A 27,026-nucleotide genomic window follows, 5' to 3' on the forward strand; every position below is an offset into this window, starting at 1 on the left:
TGTATATATTCACGTGCCCAGCTTGTGAAACATATTTACTGATTCCCAAAGGATTCCCATTTCTTTTCTGAAATGCAGAATTGCTTCAATGAGTCGGCTGCTGGCTAAGTGGTTTGACGGTCCAGGCCAAGTGCTGTTGATCGCGTCCCAATTATTGTAAGAGCTGTGTACATTATCTAATCGTATTGAGCAGTGATTCTAGTGAAGGAGCATCATGTCTGACAGAGAGAAAGGTGGAGCCGAGCGGCACCGTAAAGTGCTTGGGGTGGCACGGTAGCGCAGCGGTAGAGTTGCTGCCTTTACAGCACCAAAGGTTCAATCCCGACTACGGGTGTTTGTTTGTACGGTGTTTGTACGTTCTCCTCGTTGGTTTTCTCCGGGTGCTCCGGTTTCCTTCCCACGCTCCAAAGACGTACAGGTTTGTGCGCTAAATAGGCTTTGGTTAAAAAAAGATATGTCCCAAGTGTGTGGGATAGTACTAGTGTACGGGATGATGGCTGGTCGGCGCGGACTAAGTGGGCCGAAGGGCCTGTTTCCACGCTGTATCTCTGAACTAAAAATATCAGTGTTTCTAATATGGCAGTAACTTGGGTTAGGGCATTGAGTAGAGTAATCGGGAAGTCATGCCTCAGCTGTATAAGACGTTGGTAAGGCCACATTTGGAGCACCGTGTACAGTTCTGGTCACCTTGCTATAGGAAGAATGTAATGATAATTTTAAAACTGACCAAACTGTGGTTCAATCGACCTTATTGGGGACCCTCAGACTATCTGTGATCGGACTTGTCGGGCTTTAGCTTGCACTAAACGTTATTCACATTACTCCCTTTATCATGCATCTGCACACTGTGAATGGCTCGATTGTAATCATGCATTGTCTTTCCGCTGACTGGTTAGCACACAACAAAAACTTTTCATTGTACCACGGTACACGTGACAATAAACTGAACTGAACAAAGGAGAAGGAGGGGGGTGCAGAGAGGGGGGGAATCTTTCTCCTTATTCCTTTTAGTTTTAGTCTCCCCTAACTTGGGAAAAGGCTGTGACCATTCACCTTATCCATGCCCCTCATGATTTTATAAACCTCTATAAAGTTTCCTCTGCCTCCTCCCTTCTGAGAACCGATCCAACCCCTTACAACTTAAGCACTCTGGTGCGTGTAACAGCTTTGTAAATCTCCGCTGCGCCCTTTCCAGTTTAATGACGTCTTTCCTATAGCTGGCCTACCAGAACTGTACACAGTACTCCAAACACGACCTTACCTCTGTGCTGTTATCGCATTACTTCTCGCCGCGCATACTCGCATACAGATGCAAAATGCTGGGATAACTCAGTGGGACAGGCAGCATCTCTGGAGAGCAGGAATGGGTGACGTTTCGGGTCGAGACCCTTCTTCAGACTGAGAGTCGGGGGGGAGGAAGACTGGAGATATGGAAGGGCAAGGTGTGAGAACGACAGAACAAATTTCACTGTCCTCCTGATTGATTGTATGCCTCGTTGTCACCTTCCCCTCAGCCAACAATGAACCATTCTACATTTCCTTGAGCATCAGCTGTTTTGATCTGTCATTTTCACACCTTACCCTTCCATATCTCTATCTCTCTTCCACGATTCTCAGTCTGAAGATGGGTCACGACCCGAAACATCACCTATTCTTTCTCTCCAGAGATGCTGCCTGTCCGCTGAGTTACTCCAGCATTTTGTGTCTGTCTTCTTCCGTTATCCGTATAATTTTGGTCTCAAATATTTTGCAGGTTTTCTTATTTATCTGCTCACAATTAGACTAGACTTCATGCTTCCAAACGTATTGGAATAGACTTTCCCTTGGCTTGCTACAAGTTTGCATTCTCTTTCCTATCCCCTATTCCCTACCGCTTGCTTCAAAACTTGTACAAAATCCCAAATCATTCAATTTGGGAGGCAGGAACGGGGTACTGATCAGGGACGATCAGCCATGATCACATTGAATGGCGGTGCTGGCTCAAAGGGCCGAATGGCCTAGTCCTGCACCTATTGTCCATTGTCTATAATTATGTGTGTGGCCTAATCGCTGCCAACTTGGCCGTTACATATGTCTTAGAAAAAATCACAGATAATTTATATCTATAAGCAAATTAAACCACTTGCTACCATTTGGTTGTGAACAGTGAGAGCTCTTCAGACCCAAAACCGCAGTAAAGAGAGGGAGCTCAGTTCCATCTCTGTTTGTTCATGTATAACCCAGTCATAAGAACCTACTTTGAAATGTAATATTAAAATACACGATGCCTCTTTTTTTTTTACGATCATGCCTTATTTGATTGCATTCACATTCTATTGATGTCAATGTTTTTTTTTCCCAATTGTTTGAAAGAAAATCAACTGAAGTAAAAAGTGTTCTGTTTCCTGAGCCATAAAATCTAAATCATATTTTCTTTGAAACTTGCACTGTTTTGACATCTTTAGAGTCACAAAACTCCGAGGCAGCGAACGCAGAAAGATTGTGCCAACTTTAATTTCAAGACATCTGCAGTAATGATTTAATTAATTGTTAGCAGCGATATACCTTTCACACACAGTAGGGCATATTGAGGCATTAAAGTTGATTGCATTTGCTTGTGAATGCAACGAGATGTAAAAGACACACACAAAAAGCTGGAGTAACGCAGCAGGTCAGACAGCATCTCTGGAGGAAAGGAATAGGTAATGTTTTGGTATGAGGCCCTTCTTCAGAATCTGAAGAAGGTTCTCGACCTGAAACATTACATATTCCTTTTCTCCAGAGATGTTGTCTGACCCGCTGAGTTACTCCAGCTCTTTGTGTCTACATTTGGTTTAAACCAACATCTGCAGTTCCTTCCTGCACGAGATGTAAAAGGTGCTTTCTTGGTGAAGAAACAAGTTGGAACAAAGTTTTGTCTCTGGATGCTGTTGAGAAAACTTTATTTTTTGTCTGAATTAGTTTCAAAACATTGGGTCTTTCCACTGACTATTCCCTTTTTGGTGCAGCCATCTATAACGGTGATTAATATTCCACAGGTACAGAAAATATTTGGCTTTCTTTTGTGTTTTCATCGATGTACAAATTTACCTCATCCTTTTTTCTCTTGTCTATACCTAGATCCAGCTTCCATTCCATTCAGCCTTGCTGATCCAAATGATCAACGTTCTTCAATGAAATATATATATATAAACAAAATGTCTAAATCTAAACTTGCACTTGATCCCGAAGCCAGTGGTTTAATTGAGATCCAAAAATGGCTGACTGCTGTCTTTGAATGTTTGCTTTCTGACATTGATAGTTCAATATCTTGCATTGGGGGGACGAGCTTGTCCAGGTGATTGGTGTTAGGGCCGAAGAAGAATTTTCGAGATAGTGGTCACAACTCCTTGCTTTTTAAGACTAAGGAATAGGTGACGTTTCGGGTCGCGACCCTTCCTCAGACTGAGAGTTGGGGGAAAGGGAAATGAGAGATATTGATGGTGCTGTGAAGAGGTATTGATCAAATGAATGAAAGATATGCAAAAAAGTAACGATGATAAAGGAAACAGGCCGTTGTTAGCTGTGTGCTAGATGGGAACGAGTTGCAGACAATAAGACTCAACAAGACGACTTTAAAGCTGGCATGACTTGGGCGGGGGAGGGATGGAGAGAGGGAATGCAGGGGTGATTTGAAGTTAGAGAAATCAATATTTATACCGCTGGGGTGTAAGCTGCCCAGGTGAAATATGAGGTGCTGTTCCGTTTGGCCTCACTTTGACAATGGAGGAGGCCCAGGACAGAAAGGTCAGTGTGGGAATGGGAAGGGGAATTAAAATGTTTGGCAACCTGGAGATCAGGTAGGTCCGGGCAGACTAAGCAAAGGTGTGAGGACATGATGGTTAACAGGTCTATAGTCGGTAAAGGTACCTGCAGGAATGGAATTCTGGCAGCAAATTGACTTGTGCTGTCTCTGCTATGCCTCCATGTAGCAATACAATGAAAGTAAAGAATGAGTGGTATCTACAGAGAGATTCCAATGGCGAGACTCCATCTCTCATCAACTGGCCATCCAGGTACCGTTGAATGTGGCATTTTATCATTTCTGGTGTGATGTATCTTAATCATCAACATCTGATACTTATAATACTCATCAGACCCATTGTGTGTCATCATCTCACATTGGTTTGACGTCACGCCTTTACAAGGATCTGTCTGTGAACCTCACATGCTCTACTGATCTCCCTGTACCTCCATAACCTTTCACCTTGCCCCTACCTAACAATGGCTTGTTTCCATAATCATCGTTACTTTTTTTTGCTTTAATCTGGTCTACATTTCTCTCTCTCTATCACCGACCACATCTCCTTTTCCCCTGAGTCCCAGTCTGAAGAAGGGTCTCAGATCCGAAACACCCACATATTCCTTTTCTCCAGAGATGCTGCCTGTCCCGCTGAGTTACTCCAGCTTTTCGTGCCTACCTTTGGTTTAAACCAGCATCTGCAGTTCCTTCCTACACTATCCATAATTAATGTTTTGGGTGTGCATGACTAATTACAATCTGAACGGTGGATAACAAAAAACCTTCTACAGCTCCCAGTCGCATTTTCGTCAACCATCTAAATGGTACACTGGCCATTTTGTTGTGATCATTGCTGTGTAAACCACACTGCTTTCAACTGAGTTGGTCGCTGATAAAAACAAAGAACTGCAGATGCTCACATGCTGGTTGGAGATGCAACTTAATCTACAGTTGTCATATGCCTTCACTAAATCCTTACAGTGCAAATCAGGTATGTAATGATGCTGAGAATAGGCGCAGAAGGCTGGAGTAGCTCAGCGGGTCAGACAGCATCTCTGGAGAAAAGGAATGGGTGATGTTTCAGGTTGAGACCCTTCTTCAATCTTAGACCTCAAGACTGAGAACTGAGTCTGAAGAAGGGCCTCAACCCGAATTGTCACCTATTCCTTTTCTTCAGAGATGCTGCCTGCCCCGCTGGGTTACTCCAGCATTTTGTGTCTGTCTTTGGTTTAAATCAGCACCTGCAGTTCCTTCCTACACATGTATTGATTGATGCTGAATTTGTTTCGTGATTAACTCATCTGATATTTTGGTCAACTGCTGAGCCGTGAATTACTTAGAGCTAGAAAACAAAAAGCTAGAAGTTGCTACGCTTTTTATGAGAAGGAGAATCTAATTACCGATCTGGGTTGGTGTGGATACACTAGAAATCCTCAAAATGTTTTTGATGTAACATTGGTTGTATCGGGAACTATAAACTGAACATATTCACGCAAGAGAGATCTTCAATGTTGATGGAAACAAAAAGCTGGAGTAATGCCCCTGTCCCACTTAGGAAACCTGAACGGAAACCTCTGGAGACTTTGTGCCCTGCCCAAGGTTTCCGTGCGGTGCCCGGAGGTTTTTGTCAGTCTCCCTACCTGCTTCCACTACCTGCAACCTCCGGAAACCACCTACAACCTCCGGGAACCGCACGGAAACCTTGGGTGGGGCCCAAAGTCTCCAGAGGTTTCCGTTCAAGTTTCCTAAGTGGGACAGGGGCATAACTCAGCAGGTCAGACAGCATATCTGGTGAAAAGGCATAGGTGACATTTCGGGTGGAGACCCTTCTTCAGTACTGGATTAACAGATGCAGATTGCTAAATGTATAAAAAGGGCTGAAAATATCAACCTAGATACAATATTTTTAGTTTAGTTTAGAGATACGGCGCGGAAACAAGCCCTTGAGTCCAATGGGTCCACGCCGATCCTCACTCACCAACATTATCCAACCCACACCAAGGACAATTTATAATTTTACCAAGCCAATTAGCCTACAAACCTGTATGCCTTTGGAGTGTGGGAGGAAACCAGATATCCCGGAGAAAACTCACGCAGGTCACGGGGAGAACGTACAAACTCCGTACCGACAGCACCCGTAGTCGGGATCGAGCCCGGGTCTCTGGCGCTGTAAGGCAGCAAAATTACGGTTGTGCCACCCACAAGCGATTTTTCCAAGGAGCGCATTCGGGAACAAGGTTGCTGTGGTGCTAATGCTGCTCAACCTGCACATGCAAGGCTGCCTATAGTTTGTAGGTCAGGTATATGTAGTGGAATGTGACCAGGGCCTGATCAAATTCAATCTGCTGACTAGATCATTTGCTTCAGCAGGCAGAACGCCTACTGTACATGATATGCCCAGTCGGTCGGCCATTTTGGAACTCGCTAAGCCACAGTCTGCTTGTTGGAGAGGTCACGGGGAGAATGAAGGAAATGTTGATCCATTGCTCCCCTTGGCAGCGGTGAAGAAAGTGAATGAAAATCCGAAGAACTGTGCGTGCTAAAAATCGGAGATAAAAACAATGCTGAAAATGATTAGCGGGTCAGGCAGACATCTTTGGGAAAGAAACAATCAATGTTTTGTTTCCTAGAACCTTGGTCAGAATAGAAAATTTGTCCGCCTAGGCCAACATGATCTCCCAGTTGCCAAGTACTTTAACTCCCCCTCCCATTCCCACACTGACCTTTCTGTCCTGGGCCTCTTCCACTGTCAGAGTGAGGCCCAGCGCAAATTGGATGAACAGCACCTCATATTTCACTTGGGCAGCTTACACCCCAGTGGTATAAGCATTGACCTCTAATTTCATGTAACCCGTGCATTCCCTTTCTCTCTGTCCCTCCCCCACCCTAGTCTTCCTGCTAGAGCTACTGCCTTTCAGCGCTGGAGACTCGCGTTCAATCCTGACTACGGGTGCTTGTCTGTACGTTCTCCCCTTGTCCTGCGTGGGTTTTCTCCGAGATCTTCGGTTTCCTCCCACACTTCAAGGACGTACAGGTTTGTAGGTTGATTGGCTTGGTATAAGTGTAAATTGTCCCTAGTGTGTGTAGGATAGTGTTAATGTGTGGGGATCGCTGGTTGGTGCGGACTTGGTGGGCCGAGAGGTCTGTTTCCGAGCTGTATCTCCAAGCTAAACTAAATCTTGGTCCATACAATTTGCATCAATCTTCGTATGATTCTTGCACCCTTTGCCTGTTTCCGTACTTTATCTAAACTAAACTAAATCCCTTCTTAATTTTTGACATCATTAGCTGCTGACATAGATGATTTATCTTACAACCATCTGTCTGTGATGGTACCTTAAAATATGTGTAGGCAGCTGAACTAAACCCTTGCATGTCATTTTCCCTTCTATCCCAGAGTCTACCCGTGTACAGTAACAGTACAGTGCTTTGATAAGTGATGTTGACTATATATCTGTCCTTGAAGACTTGAGAGTGATATCAACTTCGATTCAGTGATAGACACAAAATGCTGGAGTCACCCAGCAGGCCAGACAGCATCTCTGGAGAGAAGGAATGGGTAACGATTCTGGTCGGGTCGAGACCCTTGTTCATACTGAGAGTCAGGAGAGAGGGAAACGAGAGATAGAGACGATGATTATAGAACAAATGAATGAAAGATGTTCAAAATGTATTTGCGTCACTCCTCGAGTGAATTTGGTAGACCATCGGAGAAATAGCAGATGCGTACAGAATTCGTAGTTACAGAGCGTGAGAGGTCACCCATCACCCTTTCACCCATGAGTCAACGGTGTGTCTTTGTGGTTGCAGAGAGTCGGCAAGGAATCATCTGGCGTAATATCTTATATGTGTTCTATTAACATTTGTGATCACTGTATGGTATTCAATAGAAATGTTTAACTTCTGAGAATGGGTGGCATGGTGGTGCAGCGGTAGAGTTGCTGCCTTACAGTGCTTGCAACGCCAGAGACCCAGGTTCGATCCCGACTACGGGTGTTTGTACGTTCTCCTCGTGAAGATTTCTCTGATATCTTTGGTTTCCTCCCACACTCCAAGGATGCGCAGCTGTGTTAGTAAATTGGCTTTGTATCAGTGTAAATTGTCCCCAGTGTGTGTCATGTACAGGGATGGTAATGTGCGGGGACCGCTGGTCGGTGCGGACACGGTGTCCGAAGGTGGGCTGTATCTCTAAACTAAACTCAAAATATTATTTTCAATGTTTTCAATTGTAATTCCCTAATTACTTGCAATTTTTCATCATTTAATTTATATTACAGCTTGATAACTTGCATTACAACTTATTGCAGGTCTAATGGGTTAGTCTGAATTTCATTGTATTTTATAACTCAAGTTTCATTAGTTGCCAGCCTCAACTTTTGGATTGGTTTCCGATAATGCAGTCACCTTGTTTCACTTCAAGGAAACAAAGAACATGGAGCATTCCAGCTCATTTATTAAAACTCTGTAGAGCGAGTGGATGCCTTGTTGCCTGTCTTTCTACACTGGGCCCAAAATGGAGCCTCTTCCAAATCCAACTTTTGTGCTGAGAAATCATGGGAATCATACCAATCCATGTCAGGTGGCTTTAACCGCCAAAGGGAGACACGAAATGCTGGAGTAACTCAGCGGGACAGGCAGCATCTCTGGAGAGAAGGAATGGTTGACGTTTCAGGTCAAGACCCTTTTTCAGACCGAGGACCTGAATCCTGATTGGAAAATGTCGAAACAAAAGAATATTCAGTATTCTGTATCCAGTATTCAGTATATTTTGATGTCATTTTAACTAAGTACTTACATACACAGATGAAACGAAAAAAATGTTTCTCAATCAGTTCCCATCAGTGTGGTTAATAAAAACAGAATCAATACATATAGCTTAAAAAAATTAAAAATTATCTAAAATTAAAAATGTAACTAAAAACAGACATAGTCGAACATGGGCTTGGAAGGTTGCTGGCCGAAGGTTAGATGTGTTGGCGTATGATTTGGGGAGGGGACCACGCTATGACTGTGCGAAGAAGCTGTGTAGATCCTGCTGGTTTTGAGCTGACACCTCTTCCCAAAGTAATCAGAAGATGTTGTGATTTGATAGGGGTCCTTGATAAGGAGAGGGTCTTGTCATATTCATAATTTGACTCCCTGCATCCTTCTTTTTCCATGGGCAAGATGCCGCCTGTAGAGAGACATCCGCTGTTAGCTTTACTCCAGGCAGGGTCTTTGTGACTCCCTATCTCTCAGAGATGGTGTAAAGCTGAGTTATCTGCATTTTGTGTCTTCCTAAAGCAGCATCTTTCTACACATATGGCTTTAATTACCGTTGTATAAACCTCGACTGGAAGAATTGGCCCTTGATAGAAATATCAAATCAATGTTATGCATTTTCTTTAATTCTAGGTTGATTTTAAGCCATATATTAAAATTGGAGCATAATCTGAAACTCTTCCAAAATTGTCCCTTTCTTGCTGTATGCTAAAGAGAGTTCTGTAAGACAAAAGTATGCGTAATCATCCCTCTTGGGAGATTTCAATTCATGTTTCCTGGAAGATTGAGGATAGCAATCAGAGAAAATGGTTTGCTGCTTTTCCAGGTTCTTTACAAAATGAAGTCACTGAGAAGAGAAACAATGGCTGAAATGCCTGATGTGGTTGGTTATTGTTATCATGTGTGGTAATTATCACAGGTACAGTGAAAAGCTTTGTTTTGCAGGCCAGCCAAACATCAGATCCACCGTACATAGATACAATCAGTTCAAATTCAAGTACAATAGATAGAGCAAAGGGCGTAGAATATAATTCTCAAGGGTAAGAATATTAAATGTTTTGACACAGTATAAACATGTAGCAGCAACACTGGTAAATTGACACAAAATGCCAACTCCTTTATGCCGTGAAAGGGCTTATCCACCATCAAAGGGCCTCTTGTTTCCTACACAAGGGCAGCACGGAGGCCCAACGGTAGAGTTGCTGCCTTACAGCACTTGCAACGCCGGAGACCCGGGTTCGATCCCGACTATGGGCGCTGTCTGTATGGAGTTTGTACGTTCTCCCCATGACCTGCGTGGGTTTTCTCCGAGATCTTCGGTTTCCTCCCACACTCTAGAGGCGTACAGGTTTGTAGGTTAATTGGCTTGGTAAATGGAAGAAAGAAAATTGTCCCTAGTGAGCGCAGGGCAGTGTTAATGTGCGGGGATCGCTGGTCGGCGCGGAGCTGGTGGGTCTTCCGCGCTGTATCTCTAAACAAGGACTTCATTCACCATCATAACGCATTGTTGGTGACTGCAGTGTTGAAGGAGGGGGAGGCAATGGTGGGGGGGGTGGGGGGGGGGGGGGGGGGGGGGGGGGAGGGGGAGGGGAAGAGGCCGGATGGACAGACCAATTGGACAAGGCGAGGTCAATTGTGACAGGGGGTTGGGGAGATGCCCCATGGACAGAACGTTTGGCGGAGGAGGAGGAGATGATGATGGTAGTGAGGGAGGGAGGGGGGAGGAGAGGCCAGGTGGACAAAGCGACGGGCCGACAGAATGCAACGGCAGCTGGTGGGAAGAGAGGGAGCCCCACAGTGACCCAGAGCGTCCTGTAGGTGGCGACGGCCTGAAGAAACTGGTGTCCTCAGAGGCTACAACATGAGCTGCAACAACAGCCATGTCAACCGGTGGGGTCAGATGCCGGGGATGGGGAGGCGGTGAGAATCGGGATGGCGTCGGCAGGTCCGACCGCTGTAACCAAAATCCGTTATAAAAGGGTCCATTAAAACGAGGGTTTACTGTGCTTATTGCAGGCATTTGGTCACTGATCCCAAAATCCTGACAACATCCGACCACACACTAGAAATACTCTTGAGGGTATTTATCCACCTTAGAAATCGGGGATAGAGAGTATGATCAGTCATTTTGACAGGAGAATCATCAATGTTTAAAAATCGGCCGGAAAACACGGCAAAATAATCCTATTTTTTTCCATGAATGGGCAGGAAAATGAAAGAAGCAGGCTTCCGATTAGCTAAGGAAGAAACAGATCGATCGATAAGAAGGTTGGAAGGTAGAGTTGAGGGACTGTTTTGGCAGCGACGCCATGTTAAGGCCAAGTGCAGAACTGAGGATAGACACAAAAAAGCTGGAGTAATTCAGCGGGTCAGACAGCATCTCTGGAGAACAGGTCGAGACCCTTCTTCAGACTGAGTCAGGTGGGAGGGAAACGAGAGATATAGACGAATTAGAGAGATATAGAACAAATGAATGAAAGATAGGCAAATAAAGTAACAATCATAAAGGAAACGCCGTTGTTAGCTGTGGGCCAGGTGAGCATGTGTTACAGACAATGAGAAAACAGAAAACGGAGGCTTTGGCTCAAGCAGAGCTGCAGAAAGGTGTGCTGAGCTCGCAGGCGGGTCAGTTTCAAGACTGGAGGCGGAGCAGATAGTGGAGATTAAAAAAGGATTTGATGGGATTAAGTCAAGTAGGGATGCAGAATCAGATGATGCACTGCAGCTGCATGATGTGGTTCCTGGTGGGTTCCTGGTGGACCCCCATTGTAGTTCCTGGTGGACCCCCACTCTGGTTCCTGGTGGACCCCCACTCTAGTTCCTGGTGGACCCCCACTGGTTCCTGGTGGACCCCACTCTAGTTCCTGGTAGACCCCCACTCTAGTTCCTGGTGGACCCCCACTCTGGTTCCTGGTGGACCCCCACTCTAGTTCCTGGTGGACCCCCACTGGTTCCTGGTGGACCCCACACTGGTTCCTGGTGGACCCCCACTGTGGTTCCTGGTGGACCCCACTGTGGTTCCTGGTGGACCCCACTGGTTCCTGGTGGACCCCCACTGTGGTTATTGGTGGTGTGGACCCCCACTCTAGTTCCTGGTGGACCCCCACTCTGGTTCCTGGTGGACCCCCACTCTGGTTCCTGGTGGACCCCACTGGTTCCTGGTGGACCCCCACTCTGGTTCCTGGTGGACTCCCACTGGTTCCTGGTGGACCCCCCCCTGGTTCCTGGTGGTTCCTGGTGGACCCCCACTCTAGTTCCTGGTGGACCCCCACTCTAGTTCCTGGTGGACCCCCACTCTAGTTATTGGTGGACCCCCACTGTGGTTCCTGGTGGACCCCACTCTGGTTCCTGGTGGACCCCCACTCTGGTTCCTGGTGGACCCCCACTCTGGTTCCTGGTGGACCCCCACTCTGGTTCCTGGTGGACCCCCACTCTGGGTCCTGGTGGACCCCACTCTGGTTCCTGGTGGATCCCACTGTGGTTCCTGGTGGACCCCCACTCTAGTTCCTGGGGGACCCCCACTCTGGTTCCTGGTGGACCCCCACTCTGGTTCCTGGTGGACCCCCACTCTAGTTCCTGGGGGACCCCCACTCTGGTTCCTGGTGGACCCCACTCTGGTTCCTGGTGGACCCCCACTCTGGTTCCTGGTGGACCCCCACTCTGGTTCCTGGTGGACCCCCACTCTGGTTCCTGGTGGACCCCCACTCTGGTTCCTGGTGGACCCCCACTGTGGTTCCTGGTGGACCCCCACTCTGGTTCCTGGTGGACACCACTCTGGTTCCTGGTGACCACATCTTCAGCAAATGCTGGTTGCATGAGGAATTCAGTTTCAAAACTGATGACCTGGAATCTGAGCTTCAAACACTGCGGCATGGTGGCACAGCGGTAGAGATGCTACCTTACAGCGCTTACAGCACCAGAGACACTGGTTCGATCCTGACCATAGGTGCTGGCTGTCTGTATTGAGTTTGCGCGTGGGATTTCTCCGAGAACTTCAGTTTTCTCCCACACTCCAAAGACATCCAGGTTTGTAGGTTAAATGGCTTGGTATATATGTAAAAAATATTCCTGGTGTAGGATAGTGTTAATGTGTGTGGGGATCTCTGGTTGGTGGACTCGGTGGACGAAGGGCCTGTTTCCGCGCAGTATCTCGAAACTCAACTAACAATCAGGGATGTGGGAGATGTTGTGGGGCACAGTGTACCTGGAGGCAGTCATGCCTGTTAGTGTACGTATTCCCAATTTGGCCTGTTTTCGAGATTAAGAGAAATGTTTCCACGGTGAATGACTTATGAATCCATGCATAGAGAGCCAAACATCATGATTGGAAAATGGGATTGCAATTAAACAGGAATAGATTCGTGTGAATTGTAAATTCCCGCGCAAATTCTGTTTGGAATTGGTTAGCATGGACGGGTTGGGCCGAAGGGCCTGATTCCACACTATGACATTTGGTCGGCACGGTGGCGCAGCGGTGGAGTTGCTGCTTTACAGCGCCAGAGACCCAGGTTTGACCCTAACTACGGGTGCTTGTCTGTACAGAGTTTGTACGTTCTCCCCGTGACCCGCGTGGGTTTTCTCCGTGTGGTCCGGTTTCCTCCCACGCTCCAAAGACATACAGATTTGTAGGTTAATTGGCTTGGTGTAAATGTAAATTGTCCCTAGTGAGTGTAGGATGGTATTAGTGTGCGGGGATCGTTGGTCAACGTGGACACGATGGGCCGAAGGGCCTGTTTCTGTGCTGTATCTCTAAATTAAACTAAACAAAGATTCTATGACTGTAACGAGTAAAGTTGGAGAGACATCAAAGTATTTAGAGCTTATCTTTGTTATCTTGGATAACAGTTCTGAGGAAGTGTCTTGTCCCAAAATAACACCCACTCCTTCTCTCCAGAGTCTGTCCCGCTGAGTTACTCCAACTTTTTGTGTCTATCTTTGATACCGCTATCCCTTTGACTTGTTTCACAAAAATACAAATAATGCAATACTGAAAGCAATTCATGGTGAGTATTTGAAACAGAGATAGTGGGAGAGCAATGTAAAGGCCAAGTCCACTTTGCAATTCGGGTTAATTGGCGAAAATTACTGGTCCATAAAGACGTGAGCTGAACATTTCAGTAAAATATTTGATTAAACACAAGACACTTGATTATCAGGCATCGATCTTAATGCTATTGTTTTATGCAGACCTAGCCTAATGCCAAATTTTGCAAGAAAACTGTTTTCTGGAGCCAAGGCTCTGTTATTTGGCTACATTCTACATTTCTTTCCATAACTATTTTCAATAGTGTTTGTAGTATTCCCCAGCAAGTTATATTTTTTTCTCAACAAAGCCTCCCTTGCAAGTTGCAACATTTTTCAGGTCGGTGACCAAGTAAGTATCTTGGTTTGCCACTGGAGTGCAGAGAACATTGCAGCTCAAATGTTTATCTCAACAGGTCCATGTTCTGCCTGAGCTCATTATTTTCCATCTACCCACAGTGATGATTATTTAACAGGCATGGAAATAGGCACTTCGGCCCTACAAGTCCTCACCGACCAGTGATCCCTGCGCACACACACACTCACACAGACACAGACAGAGAGAGACAGAGAGAGACAGAGAGAGACAGAGAGAGACAGAGAGAGACAGAGAGAGACAGAGAGACACAGAGAGACACAGAGAGAGAGACAGAGAGAGAGAGAGACAGAGAGAGAGAGAGAGAGAGGAGAGAGAGAGAGAGAGAGAGAGACACGACAGAGAGAGACACACTTTTTACATTTTATACCAAGGCAATTAACCTACAAACCTGCACGTCTTTGGAGTGTGTGAGGAAAGCGAAGATCTCAGACAAAACCCACGCAGGTCACGGGAGAGAACGTACAGACAAGCACCAGTAGTCGGGATCGAACCCGGGTCTCTGGCGCTCGAAGTGCTGTAAGGCAGCAACTCTGCCGCTTAGCCACCATGGCCGCCCATCCTCTCATCTCGCTGAATTTCCTTAGAAGCACAGCTGCTATTTGGGCAGGAAGGTGGATTCAACGCACAAGTTCATCTGTGACCTTACAGCTCCCAGTTTCCATGCCCCTTTATGAAGCTTCTGGAAAATCTACTGATAAGATTTTAGTTTCACCCATTCATGATCAAATTCCTTACATTTCATCTCATGAAGGAGTGTACTATTCTGTCTTACACAACTTTCACCTCATTTGACAAACTTTCAAAGTTGCACGATGTAATTTAATAAATAAAACCAAGTCTTTATCAGAAGGGGAATAATGTTTAATTTCTGTAAAATGTTGCAACCACATAGAATTGTCCTGGTGTACTTGTTATGATGAAAACTGATCTGGAAGATGCCAGCTCTTGTCCACTTTGTCTTGCTTAACTCTGTTTCAAAGGACTATGGCCAAATATTGCAGCATTTGAAATATACCATTGTGGTAGAACAAAATTGAAAATGCCCGAATGCACAGTCTTCAAAAGAGCAATAGCCACAGAGCTTTCCTGCAGCAATGTGTATGTAATGGGCAATGCATCAGCAAAAGCAGTTGAGATCCAAGATTTTCCTTTATGTTTGTGTCTCGAGTTTTCTGGAAGGCTGACGTCAGAGAAATGATTTCAGTACATTAATTAATTAGATCATTAATCACTGGTCCTTCCCTACCCGAGACAGTATGCCACATATTCTTAAAAGTCTGCCTTACAGCGCTTGCAGCACCAGAGTCTCGGGTTCGATCCCGCCGACGGGTGCTGTCTGTACGGAGTTTATACGTTCTCCCCGTGACCGCATGGGTTTTCTCCGAGATCTTCGGTTTCTTCACACGCTCCAAAGGTTTGTAGGTTAATTGGCTTGGTATATGTGTAAATTGTCCCTCGTGTGTGTAAACATTTCCGACGGGAACGGTGACGTACGCACCACACATCTCTGTCCTCCAGTTCCTGCGGACCTCCGCCGCTGGAAGTGTAGGATTTTGGTGTGTGTGCTTTATCATCACTCCTTACAATGCTACGTGCGACAGTGATCGCAACTTCTACTGAAGTGTTTATTGGCCGTTGGCTCGCTAGAAGCTCATCCGCCCTTGTTTTTGGTCCTGCTGGAGGTCCACAGCCCCCTCCTCACCTGGTAAACCAGGTGGGGAAGACAGTTTAGTCGTCGACTATCCGACCATGGAGCAGGTAGCACGGGATTACATGGTACCCGTGGCGGGGGGAACTCCTCCCGACCTGACCCGAGTGTGTGTAGGATAGTGTTAATGTGCAGGGATCGCTGGTCGGTGCGGACTCGGTGGGTCGAAGGGCCTGTTTCCGCACTCTATCTCTAAACTAAAGGGTCTTGGCCCGAAAGGTCACCCATTCCTTCTCTCCAGATATGCTGCTTGTCCCGCTGAGTTACTCCAGCATTTTGTGTCTTGCCGCAAATAACACAGATCTTTGAGTTTCGTACTGTCTCTAACAGTATGTGTTACACACTACTGTTTTACATAAATGGAGTGTTAAAAGCTAATTTTTGAAAAACTTTGTAGTAAATGGAATCTAGATGCTGTATTCCTTTAAACCTCCATAACATCATTGCTTTAAAAATGACACACTGGAAGGATAAAAAAATTGTCATGTTATATGAGGACCCAAACAGTCTTTCCAGGTGAGGCAGAGGTTCACCTGCACCTCCTCCAACCTCATCTACTGTATCCGCTGTTCCAGGTGTCATCTTCTCTACATCGGCGCGACCAAGCGTGAGCTTGGCGATCGCTTCGCCCATCACTCCCTCCGCTCGGTTCGCAATAACCAACCTGATCTCTCTGTGGCTCAGCACTTCAACTCCCCCTCCCATTCCGAATCCAACCTTTCTGTCCTGGGCCTCCTCCATGGCCAGAGTGAGTCCCACCGCAAATTGGAGGAGCAGCACCTCATATTTTGCTTGCGCTGTTTACACCCCAGCGGTATGAACATTGACCTCCAATTTCAGGTAGTCCATGCTTTCTCCCTCCATCCCCTCCCCTTCCCAGCTCTCCCACAGCCCACTGTCTCCGCCTCTTCCTTTCTTCTTCCCGCCCCCTCGACATCAGTCTGAAGAAGGGTCTCGACCCAAAACGTTGTCTATTCCTTCTCTCCATTGATGCTGCCTCACCCGCTGAGTTTCTCCAGCATTTTTGTCTACCTTCGATTTTTCCAGCATCTGCAGTTCTTTCTTAAACATGCTATATGAATGGTGTGATTTCTAAGTGGAGTTGTGCATCTTTTAAAATGTCCTTATTTATCTGTTTACCCCATGGTGATTTTGTTTTAAAAAGGTAAAAAAATCAGCTGGTCAGTTAATGATTTAACCAGAATAGTGTTAAACAATTATTTGCATTTCCTGTGTTGGATTATCCTTGAAGTCCATCTAGTTCTAACCTGTAGAACTGGAAACAGCTATTCTAAGGCGGCACGGTGGTGTAGCAGTAGAGCTACTGTCATACAGCGCCAAATACCCGGGTGCGATCCCGACTACGGGCGCTGTCTGTACGGAGTTTGTACGTTCTTCCCATGACCTGCGTGCGTTTTCTGCGTTTTCTCCCACGTCTTTCAGGTCTCCCCTCAACCTCTGGCATTCCAAATAAAATAACACAATATTATCCCTTCTGGCCATTGACCTGCTGAGTACTGCAGCATTTTGTCTTTTTTTCTATATTTTAAACACGTTTTCAATCAAAACATTTAAAAAAAATATTTACATGCATTTGTATCTATTCCTTGCATACCTCCAAAATAAATTGAACCGTCAACCTTTCATTTTTAAAGCCTGCGCAAAAATGGAACAAAAGTTATGTTATGTTGGTAAATGTGTTGTATAATTATCAATGAATTGTTCATTAAAAAATCAAACTCCACATGCTATGCATGGTATAATTTAGCACAGTAAACTGATTAGCTCGCTGGTGTGTAGGTTAAATCAATTATACTCCTTTACCTTCCCGCCATATGATGCTCCCTTTCCAATCCCTTTGTCATTAACAAAAAGCTATTCAGTTGTGTTGAGGTATTTCATTTTTGTAGCAGTGAATGTTAAAAATCGCTTTAGTTTAGTTTAGAGATGCAGCGCGGATACAGGACCTTCAGCTCACCAAGTCCGCACCGACCAGTGATTGCCGCACACTAACACTGACAACACACACTAGGGATAATTTACACTTATACCAAGTATACAAACATAAGCCAATTAAGCTACAAACCTGTATGTCTTTGGAATGTGGGAGGAAGATTGTTCCCGATGTTGGGGAAGTCCAGGACAAGGGGTCACAGCTTAAGGATAAGGGGGAAATCCTTTAAAACCGAGATGAGAAGAACTTTTTTCACACAGAGAGTGGTGAATCTCTGGAACTCTCTGCCACAGAGGGTAGTCGAGGCCAGTTCATTGGCTATATTTAAGAGGGAGTTAGATGTGGCCCTTGTGGCTAAGGGGATCAGAGGGTATGGAGAGAAGGCAGGTACGGGATACTGAGGTGGATGATCAGCCATGATCATATTGAATGGCGGTGCAGGCTCGAAGGGCCGAATGGCCTACTCCTGCACCTAATTTCTATGTTTCTATGAAACCGAAGATCTTGGAAAAAACCCACGCAGGTCACGAGGAGAATGTACAAACTCCATACAGACAGCATTGGTAGTCGGGATCAAACCCGGGTCTCCGGCGCTGCAAGAGCTGTAAGGCTGCAACTCTACCGTTGTGCCACCGTGCCGCTGTAATTTTGCTTTAATGTTCAACTCTTTTGAAGTTTCTAGCTAAGATTCTTCATAACCCAATTAACAACCTGTTTGCGAAGATGGACACAAAATGCTGGAGTAACTCAGTGGGACGGGCAGCATCTCTGGAAAGAAGGAATAGGTGACGTTTTGGGCCGGGCCCCTTCTTCAGACTGAGGGTCAAGGGAAAGGGAAATTAGAGGTTTTGTGTCTGTCTTCTGTTTAAACCAGCATGTGCAGTTCCTTCCTACACATAAAAACTACTGTACATTAGATATGGCTTCATTGATCTAAAGCAGTGTGAGCCATGTGAAATATTTTCTCTGATATTTATTTGTGAAAGGACAATATGATACAGTGTGAAGAGTTGGAGGAAGATGAGTTCCAAAGATGAGCCATTTTAAGGCTAAAAACCAGAAATCTTAAAATGAGGCGTGCAGCATTTACGATTGTTCGTTTTGGAATGGGTATTATTGAAGGCAACTCTTTTTACAGGTTGCAGCATATCTTGGCAGACCTGAACAATAACCATATAACCATATAACAATTACAGCACGGAAACAGGCCATCTCGGCCCTACAAGTCCGTGCCGAACAACTTTTTTTCCCTTAGTCCCACCTGCCTGCACTCATACCATAACCCTCCATTCCCTTCTCATCCATATGCCTATCCAATTTATTTTTAAATGATACCAATGAACCTGCCGACACCACTTCCACTGGAAGCTCATTCCACACCGCTACCACTCTCTGAGTAAAGAGGTTCCCCCTCATATCACCCCTAAACTTCTGTCCCTTCATTCTGAAGTCATGTCCTCTTGTTTGAATCTTCCCTATTCTCAAAGGGAAAAGCTTGTCCACATCAACTCTGTCTATCCCTCTCATCATTTTAAAGACCTCTATCGTCCCCCCTTAACCTTCTGTGCTCCAGAGAATAAAGACCTAACTTATTCAACCTATCTCTAACTTAGTTGTTGAAACCCAGGCAACATTCTAGTAAATAACATTGGCACTGCAGAAAAACCTCATTCTTAAAATGCATGTGTTGTTCAATTTTTACCCCAAATTCCTTTCGTCCTTAACTGACTTGTTCCACACACACAGATTGGGAAAAATACGCAATCTTCATTGTTTTCAACCCTAAAGTGTGTCTTTTGGCTGATCGAGCAGTACGCAAAACAAAAGATCTTTGTCAAATAATCGACAGGGGAAATCTGATGCAACTGCGGCTTGTGTAGAATATCCTTTTGTTGAAAGTGTGCGCTAACATTTCCCCATCAGCTTGGTTATCACCTGTTCATTCTCTGGGGTTTACGTTAAGGGTCTGTCCCACTGCGGCGACCTAGTCAGCGAGTTCAGAAGAGTTTGCCCTCGACTCATACTCGCAGCATGGTCGACACGAGTTCCTAGGAGGTCTTTGTAACTCTCCTGCGTACTCGAGGCCTCAGCTAGGTCGCGGCGTATTTTTCAACATGTTGAAAAATGCCCACGAGTAAAAAAAGGTCGCCATGGAAAAAATCGATACTTTTTTTACTCGTAGGTTTAGTCGAAGTAGGTCGTAGTAGGTCGGCATGTTAGTCGTAGGTAATCGAGGGTAGTCGAAGGTAATCAAAGGTAGTCATAGATAGTAGTAGGTAGTCTTCAACAGCGTCGAAGGAGATCGAAGGAGGTCGTCTTCACTCTCCACTATTCGATGACAATGCATTTCGTTGTCTCTGTACTGTACACTGACAATGACAATTAAAAGTGAATCTGAATCTGAATCTGATGTCCAATTTTCCCGAAGCTAGCCGAAGCTAGTCTTCAACATAGTCGAAGGAGATCTTCTACATAGTCGAAGGAGGTCTTCAACGGCATTTTTTTCAAACTCTCCTAAACTCGCCAATTAGGTTGCTGCAGTGGGACAACCCCTTTTGCCTTCCTGTTATCGGGTCCCTTGTGCCTTCCTGTTAAATCAACAAATATATGAAAAAATAAATATGCAGTCCCTCATATTTCCCCTAAAGTTCTATTTGACATTTTTGCTATTTGCGTCACATTGTGCTGTAGTCTTTGGTATTTAAGGGTGAGCTTGAATAAATAAAGGGGACTGTTCTTTTTTTATTATAAATGAGTGGTTTCCTCCTTTTCTCTCAAGAGTAAAAGTTAGAGAAAGAAAGTTGAAGGAGGAAGGGATTCGGAGCAGCCCTGATGTAGTCAAAGAAGTCACTCAAGGAAGACCTCAACAAACGCCAGCTCGTTACATCTCCCTCGTGCCAGGTCCTCCAACTGTTAACACAGTTAATAAACCTAGTCCAGTCCACCAGTCGATCTTTATTCAGTCGACTGATCCCATAGATGGTACGAATGTGATGACTAAAGAGTACAGAGCCAGCAGAATTGGCAATCGCGTGCCAGGCATTATTAACTTTTCAGCAAGAACTGACCAGGCAGACATCATGGGATTTGGAGGTCCTGCTCGCTGGTCCGATCCAAAGCTGGACGAGTCTGTTGGCACTCGAGACTTGCTGAAAAGCCGCAAAGCAGTTTTACCGTCCCAAGTTCGCAAACAAGAAAAGGTTCTTGAAGACGCCGTCGTCGACACCAGAGTTGTACATTCGCAGAGATTCCTGGGAAGAAAAGATGAGAAGACGGCTTTTCAAAAACCTCCTCTTCACAAGCCCGTTAGCATTGTGCCAGAGCTGTCCGACAAACCAGGATATCACCCTCCACCATTTTCCAAAGACTGGAATAGACCTCTCGACGCTACACAGAGGGGTGAGAAAGCCATGTCCATTCAGAAGTTGTCAGCGTTGAAATCGCATGCAGATGTTGAAAGAGGGATGGCTCGGCTCCGGAGTGTGTCCATTGAGAAACTCAATTTGACGGGACTGGGTGTGGAGGTTCCACACAGTGAAGGACATCAGGGCATCAATGCCGACGAACTCGGTGGTGACGCCGGCTCTGTTGACACGAGGGTATCCGTTGCCAGATTACGGAGTGCCTTTCTGGAGACGGCCAACGCCAGCAGAAACCAGGACCTGTAGGTGGTACTTTGAATGCTGATTTTATTTTTGCTTCAACACTTGTGCTGATGCCGGTTTCGAAGTTGAATTTGCAAGAAACACTTGAGCTTTAGCTTGCAACCATTTAAAAAAAAAAAAAAATAAAAATATATAGTCAGCTAAAATGTTAATATTGCACTTTGCTTGTTGCTGGCCTGTGCAAATTGTAATACTGTGTAGTTGCTACGTGTGCTAACTACCATGCATGGTTTTAGCATGTGGTGCGGTGTTATCACTTATGGGAGTATCATTGTGAGGCTCTTTTATAATTTTCCTTTTTTTCTCTCTCTCTGTCTGTCTTTCCTTTCCCTTGGTTGCTCTCTTCTGCTTGTCCTGCCTCTCCCTTCTCTCCTGTGCATTTTCTTTCCTCTGCTTAAAGTGAAACTAATGTTGACTTAATAACATCGGGCCTTGATTTGGCCACCCCCGCTGATATGGAGAAGGTTCCTCGTCGACCAAGGCGTTACATTTCCTATGGTGAGAATAGGAAGACCTCTGAGAGGTTTAGAACGCAGCCTATAACTACAACAGAGCGACAGGAGACAGCTAGGTACGCTGGTGTGTGTGTGTAAATTCTAAATGAATATTTTCCACATTTTGTCTTTGTCATGAGATTAACTTTTGTGTCTGCTTCCCTTGCCGTCATATAAGTTTGTGACCATGCCGCAGTCTAGTTTACCGCCCCCTGATTAATGTGCAATATATAATAAAGGGTATTGCGCAGAAATATTCAGTATTAGAGTGCACGACTTGAACTATTCTTTCCGTCCGAAATTGTATCTTTTTAAAATTTGGCTACGTTTTTGTCCAGTTTCCAGTGCGCGGTAAAATTGCGAAACTGAAAATATTCTAGACGGTGGTATTTTGACCACTTCTATCGATTAGCGATCAAATAAGACATTTGGGAAGCCATTGACTTCTCATGGACAGTGGTTTTTGTGGAGGGTGGTCATGTCTTATAAGCTTGAGTTTGTTGAGGAGGTGATAAAGATGATTAAGGTGTGTGTAGTAGTGGATGTATTTTACATGGAACGCATGGAACCAGTCGAATGTTACAGGATAGGCCGATCGAGAAGATTAAGGCACATAGGATCCATCAAGACCTGGTAAATTGGATTCACAATTGGCTTGGCCGCAGAAAGCCGAGTGATGTGGTGGAAAGGTGCTATTCTGACTGGAGGTCTTTGACCACACTATCATATAACCATATAACCATATAACAATTACAGCACGGAAACATGCCATTCCGGCCCTACAAGTCCGTGCCGAACAACTTTTTTCCCTTAGTCCCACCTGCCTGCACTCATACCATAACCCTCCATTCCCTTCTCATCCATATGCCTATCCAATTTATTTTTAAATGATACCAATGAACCTGCCGACACCACTTCCACTGGAAGCTCATTCCACACCGCTACCACTCTCTGAGTAAAGAAGTTCCCCCTCATGTTACCCCTAAACTTCTGTCCCTTAATTCTCAAGTCATGTCCTCTTGTTTGAATCTTCCCTATTCTCAAAGGGAAAAGCTTGTCCACGTCAACTCTGTCTATCCCTCTCATCATTTTAAAGACCTCTATCAAGTCCCCCCTTAACCTTCTGCACTCCAGAGAATAAAGACCTAACTTATTCAACCTATCTCTGTAACTTAGTTGTTGAAACCCAGGCAACATTCTAGTAAATCTCCTCTGTACTCTCTCTCTATTTTGTTGACATCCTTCCTATAATTGGGCGACCAAAATTGTACACCATACTCCAGATTTGGTCTCACCAATGCCTTGTACAATTTTAACATTACATCCCAGCTTCTATACTATATTTATGATATTTTTGAGTGATAGATGACTCGGATTGGTGCAGTTATGGATAGCGAGAAAGATCGTCAAAGAACACCACAGGGTGGAGATTAGTTGGAAATATGGGCAGTCAAATGGCAGATGAAGTTTGATTAGTACAAATGTGAGGCACTGCACTTTGGGAGGTTAAAAGTAAGAGGGAAGTATGCAGGAAATAGCAGGGCCCTTACAAGCATTGAGGTACCATGGGATCTTGAGGTCCGAGTCCATTGCTCCCTGAAAGTGGTAACGCAAGAAGATAGGGTGGTAAAGAAGGCATATGGTATAGTTTCCTATATTGGTCAGAGCTTTAAGCATAAATGATGCAATGCCATGCTTTAGTCGGAGGCTGGTGAATCTGTGGAATTCATTGCCACAGACGGCTGTGGAGGCCAAGTCAGTGGATATTTTTAAGGCATTGATTAGTACGGGTGTCAGGGGTTATGGGGAGCAGGCAGTAGAATGGGGTGAGGAGGGAAAGATAGATCAGCCATGATTGAATGGCGGAGTAGATCTGATGGGCCGAATGGCCTAATTCTACTCCTGTCCCTTATGACCTTATGCAGTAGTAGTTGTGTAAAATTAGGGTTAGGCCACATTGTTTGGAGTATATTGTGGTTCTGCTCTCCGTTTTACTGAAAGGAACTTTGGAGGGGATGCACTGGGACGGTCCCTGGATTAGAGGGCACCAACTATGAGGAGAGGTTGGGCAAGCCTGGATTAGAGGGCACCAGCTATGAGGAGAGGTTGGACAAGCCTGGATTAGAGGGCATCAACTATGAGGAGAGGTTGGACAAGCCTGGATTAGAGGGCACCAACTATGAGGAGAGGTTGGACAAGCCTGGATTAGAGGGCACCAACTATGAGGAGAGGTTGGGCAAGCCTGGATTAGAGGGCACCAACTATGAGGAGAGGTTGGGTAAACCTGGATTGCTTCCTCTGGAGCTTCGGAGGCTGAGGAGTGACCTGATAGAATGGCGTAATGACAAGAAGCAGGGATTGGGTGGATCATCTGTCTTTCTCCTGGAGTGGATATGAGAAATACTGGAGGCAAAGATTTAAGCTGAAAGGGAGAAAGTTTGAAGAAGGTGTAGGAGGGAACTGCAGATGCTGATTTACATCGAAAATAGACACAAAATGCTGGAGTAACTCAGCGGGACAGGCAGCAGAAGAAACGGGTGACGTTTCGAGTCGAGACCCTTCATCCCATTGCTTCTCTCCAGAGATGCTGCCTGTCCCGCCTGAGTTACTTCAGCATTCTGTGTCTAAGTTCGAAGAAGGTTTGTGAGACAAATGTTTGCGACAAAACGATTGTTAGGCACCTGGAAAATGCTGCCAGGGGAGTTGGTGGATGCAGATACAACAGCAACATTTGAAAGGCCTTTGGACAGGTCCCTGAAGAAACAATATCAGCCATGCGCTGGAAAATGGGATTAGTTTAAATTGGCATCATGGTCAACGCATTCATTGTGAGGCGAAGGGCCTGTTCCTGCACTGTAAATACTGCGACTGCCATGTGGTTCGGTAACGCCAACGACTTTCATTCATTGGAGACGATGTGAAGTTATCAGTGGAACATTAGTTAATCGCACATCACATCAGAGGTGTAACATAAATATCTAGGATACAAGTTTAGTAATAGAACTTAATCGGAGTTTGTATTCACTGTTGCAAAATTATTCAAGCATAAACTGTTAATTTGGATTTTAGCATTTTTTCTGGCATGCTTCTCTGCATCAATGCAGGGGAGGGTGATGACTTTGACCACTTTTACAAAGTAATTTGTTATCTTTCTCTTGTAGGCCAAATCTTATTGCACAAATGGAAACTACTGAAGGCAAGTATCGCATTTTGTTACATGATAGCACGACTCAGTGAATGAGCATTAATAATATTGTTCGATGTTTTTAATGTTATATGCATGTTGGATTATGTGGACATGAGTCATGCATGTTGAACACTATTTAAAAAGTATGCCTTCAAATTGCTGGTTTCTAAATTCAAATTGTCAGATTATTTATCGACTGGACCCTGATTTTCTACCTGTTGTAATTGTAAAAACGATAGTAATTCATTTATTTTATGAGGATTTAGTTTAGTTTAGAAATACAGTGCGGAAGCAAGTCCCATCAAACCACCCCCCCCCACTCCGACCACCGATCCCCGCACATCAACACCGCCCTACACACACTAGGGACAATTTAACATTTACGCCAAGCCTTTTAGCCTACATCCCTGTACATCTTTGGAGTGTGGGTGGAAACCAAAGATCTCGGAAAAAACCCACGCAGGTTCAAACCCACTGTCACATGTTGAAAATTTAGTGGCGGTGAGAAAGGCGCTACGACGTTTTCGTGCGACTGAGGAGACTACTCCCGGCAAACAAATGTGGCGACAAGCTAGTCGCCTGTAGTTGCCTCAAAAAATCGCATGTGGGACAGGCCCATTAAACTTTGTCCATTTCACCTGAATGCTATGCCCTACATCTTTGGAGTGTGGGAGGAAACCGGATCACCCGGTGAAAACCCACGTGGTCACTGAGAGAAGGTACAAACTCTTTACAGACAGCACCTGTAGTCAGGATCGAACCAGGGTCTCTGGCGCTGCAAGGCATCAACTCTGCCGCTACATCGTCATGCCGGTGAGAATTTAAAACTCTGTTGCCAAGCATTTTAAGGCAGTTGTCGTTGATGAAGATCATTCCACTTCAGCCACCTGCATTCTGTCTCAGTTTACAGTAAGATAAGTGTTACACCAAATAAGGTATGGAAATGACTGAATTCAATTAGAAATTGATGAAATGCTTTGGTAGGTATCTAAATGGGGAGGGAAATCCGTATCTTTATTTTGACGTATGTTTTTATACTTTTCCTCCTCAACACCGGGCAACTTTTAAGAATCCTATTTCTCAGTCCACCTACTAAGACAATCTGCCTTTCTCTTTTGCAATAGATGAAGAGAAATTAGATGATCGAGCCAAAATGAGCGTGTCTGCAAAGAGGTCGCTTTTCCGTGTATGTAATTTGTTTTTTATTGGTAATATGTATAATGCCGAGAGGAAACTTTTCTGATCTCATTGGTGACTCGAATAACATCTGTTTTTTTTTTGTGGTGCAATTTGTGAAGTGATGTCATTTGTTTTTGTGCTTTAAAACTTTCTCTAAAAGTTTCAACAGCTTACTCGTTTGTTTTTAAGTCGCATTTTCACCTTAACTTGCGTGAGTTTAGTATCCTTTTGGTGAACGTTAGATGTGAGATATCTTTTTTGGTGATAGGAAATGGAAAAATCAACGAAGGCGATGGAAACCTCCCTGGCTCCCAAACCTCGGTCGAGGAATTCCGCGGTGGAAAGGCGATTGCGTCGCACGCAAGATCGTTCTCGGACTCAGCCGGTCACAACTGAAGAGGTTGTCATTGCATCCAGGTACCTTAAACCCGATCGTCAACTTTTTATTTGATTACCATGATATGCATGTGCCTCTTTCACTCCTTGGTGGATGATTAAAACTGGAAATCCAGTTTATACCAAGGGCAGCTCGCATTGTCTCCTGATACAGCAATTGGAATTTGCCTGTGGGAAGGAACTGCAGATGCTGGTTTACACCGAAGATAGACACAAAATGCTGGAGTAACTCTGCGGGACAGGCAGCATCTCTGGAGAGAAGGATTGGGTGACGTTTTGGGTCGAGACTCTTCTTCGGTCTGAGAGTCAGGGGAGAGGGAGACACAGAGATATGGTAGGGTGAGGTGTGAAGATGAGGCATCAAAGGGGACGAAGGTCAAAGAAAATGTAGAGTAGATCGTTGTTAGCGCGGGGAAGCTGACAACGAAGCAAACAGAGATAAAATTTAATCAGTATGGCAGTCACAATAGTCGGAGAACTAGGATGGGGGAGTAATGGAGAGAGAGAGAGGGAAAGCAAGG

General features: G+C 45.1%; 1 protein-coding gene across 1 annotated transcript in view; it reads left to right on the forward strand.

The window, feature by feature from the left end:
* svila (supervillin a) overlaps positions 1–27,026 on the forward strand; it is a 350,280-nt gene that overhangs the window by 178,663 nt on the left and 144,591 nt on the right. Inside the window, exons 9-14 of the mRNA XM_055665020.1 lie at positions 3,951–4,034; positions 20,364–21,248; positions 21,650–21,820; positions 24,905–24,939; positions 26,055–26,116; positions 26,378–26,526. Of these exons, the coding sequence (XP_055520995.1) occupies positions 3,951–4,034; positions 20,364–21,248; positions 21,650–21,820; positions 24,905–24,939; positions 26,055–26,116; positions 26,378–26,526 (1,386 nt within the window). The remainder of the gene's footprint in view (positions 1–3,950; positions 4,035–20,363; positions 21,249–21,649; positions 21,821–24,904; positions 24,940–26,054; positions 26,117–26,377; positions 26,527–27,026) is intronic.

Source organism: Leucoraja erinacea, chromosome 2, assembly GCF_028641065.1.
Source record: "Leucoraja erinacea ecotype New England chromosome 2, Leri_hhj_1, whole genome shotgun sequence".
Taxonomy (NCBI): domain Eukaryota; kingdom Metazoa; phylum Chordata; class Chondrichthyes; order Rajiformes; family Rajidae; genus Leucoraja; species Leucoraja erinaceus.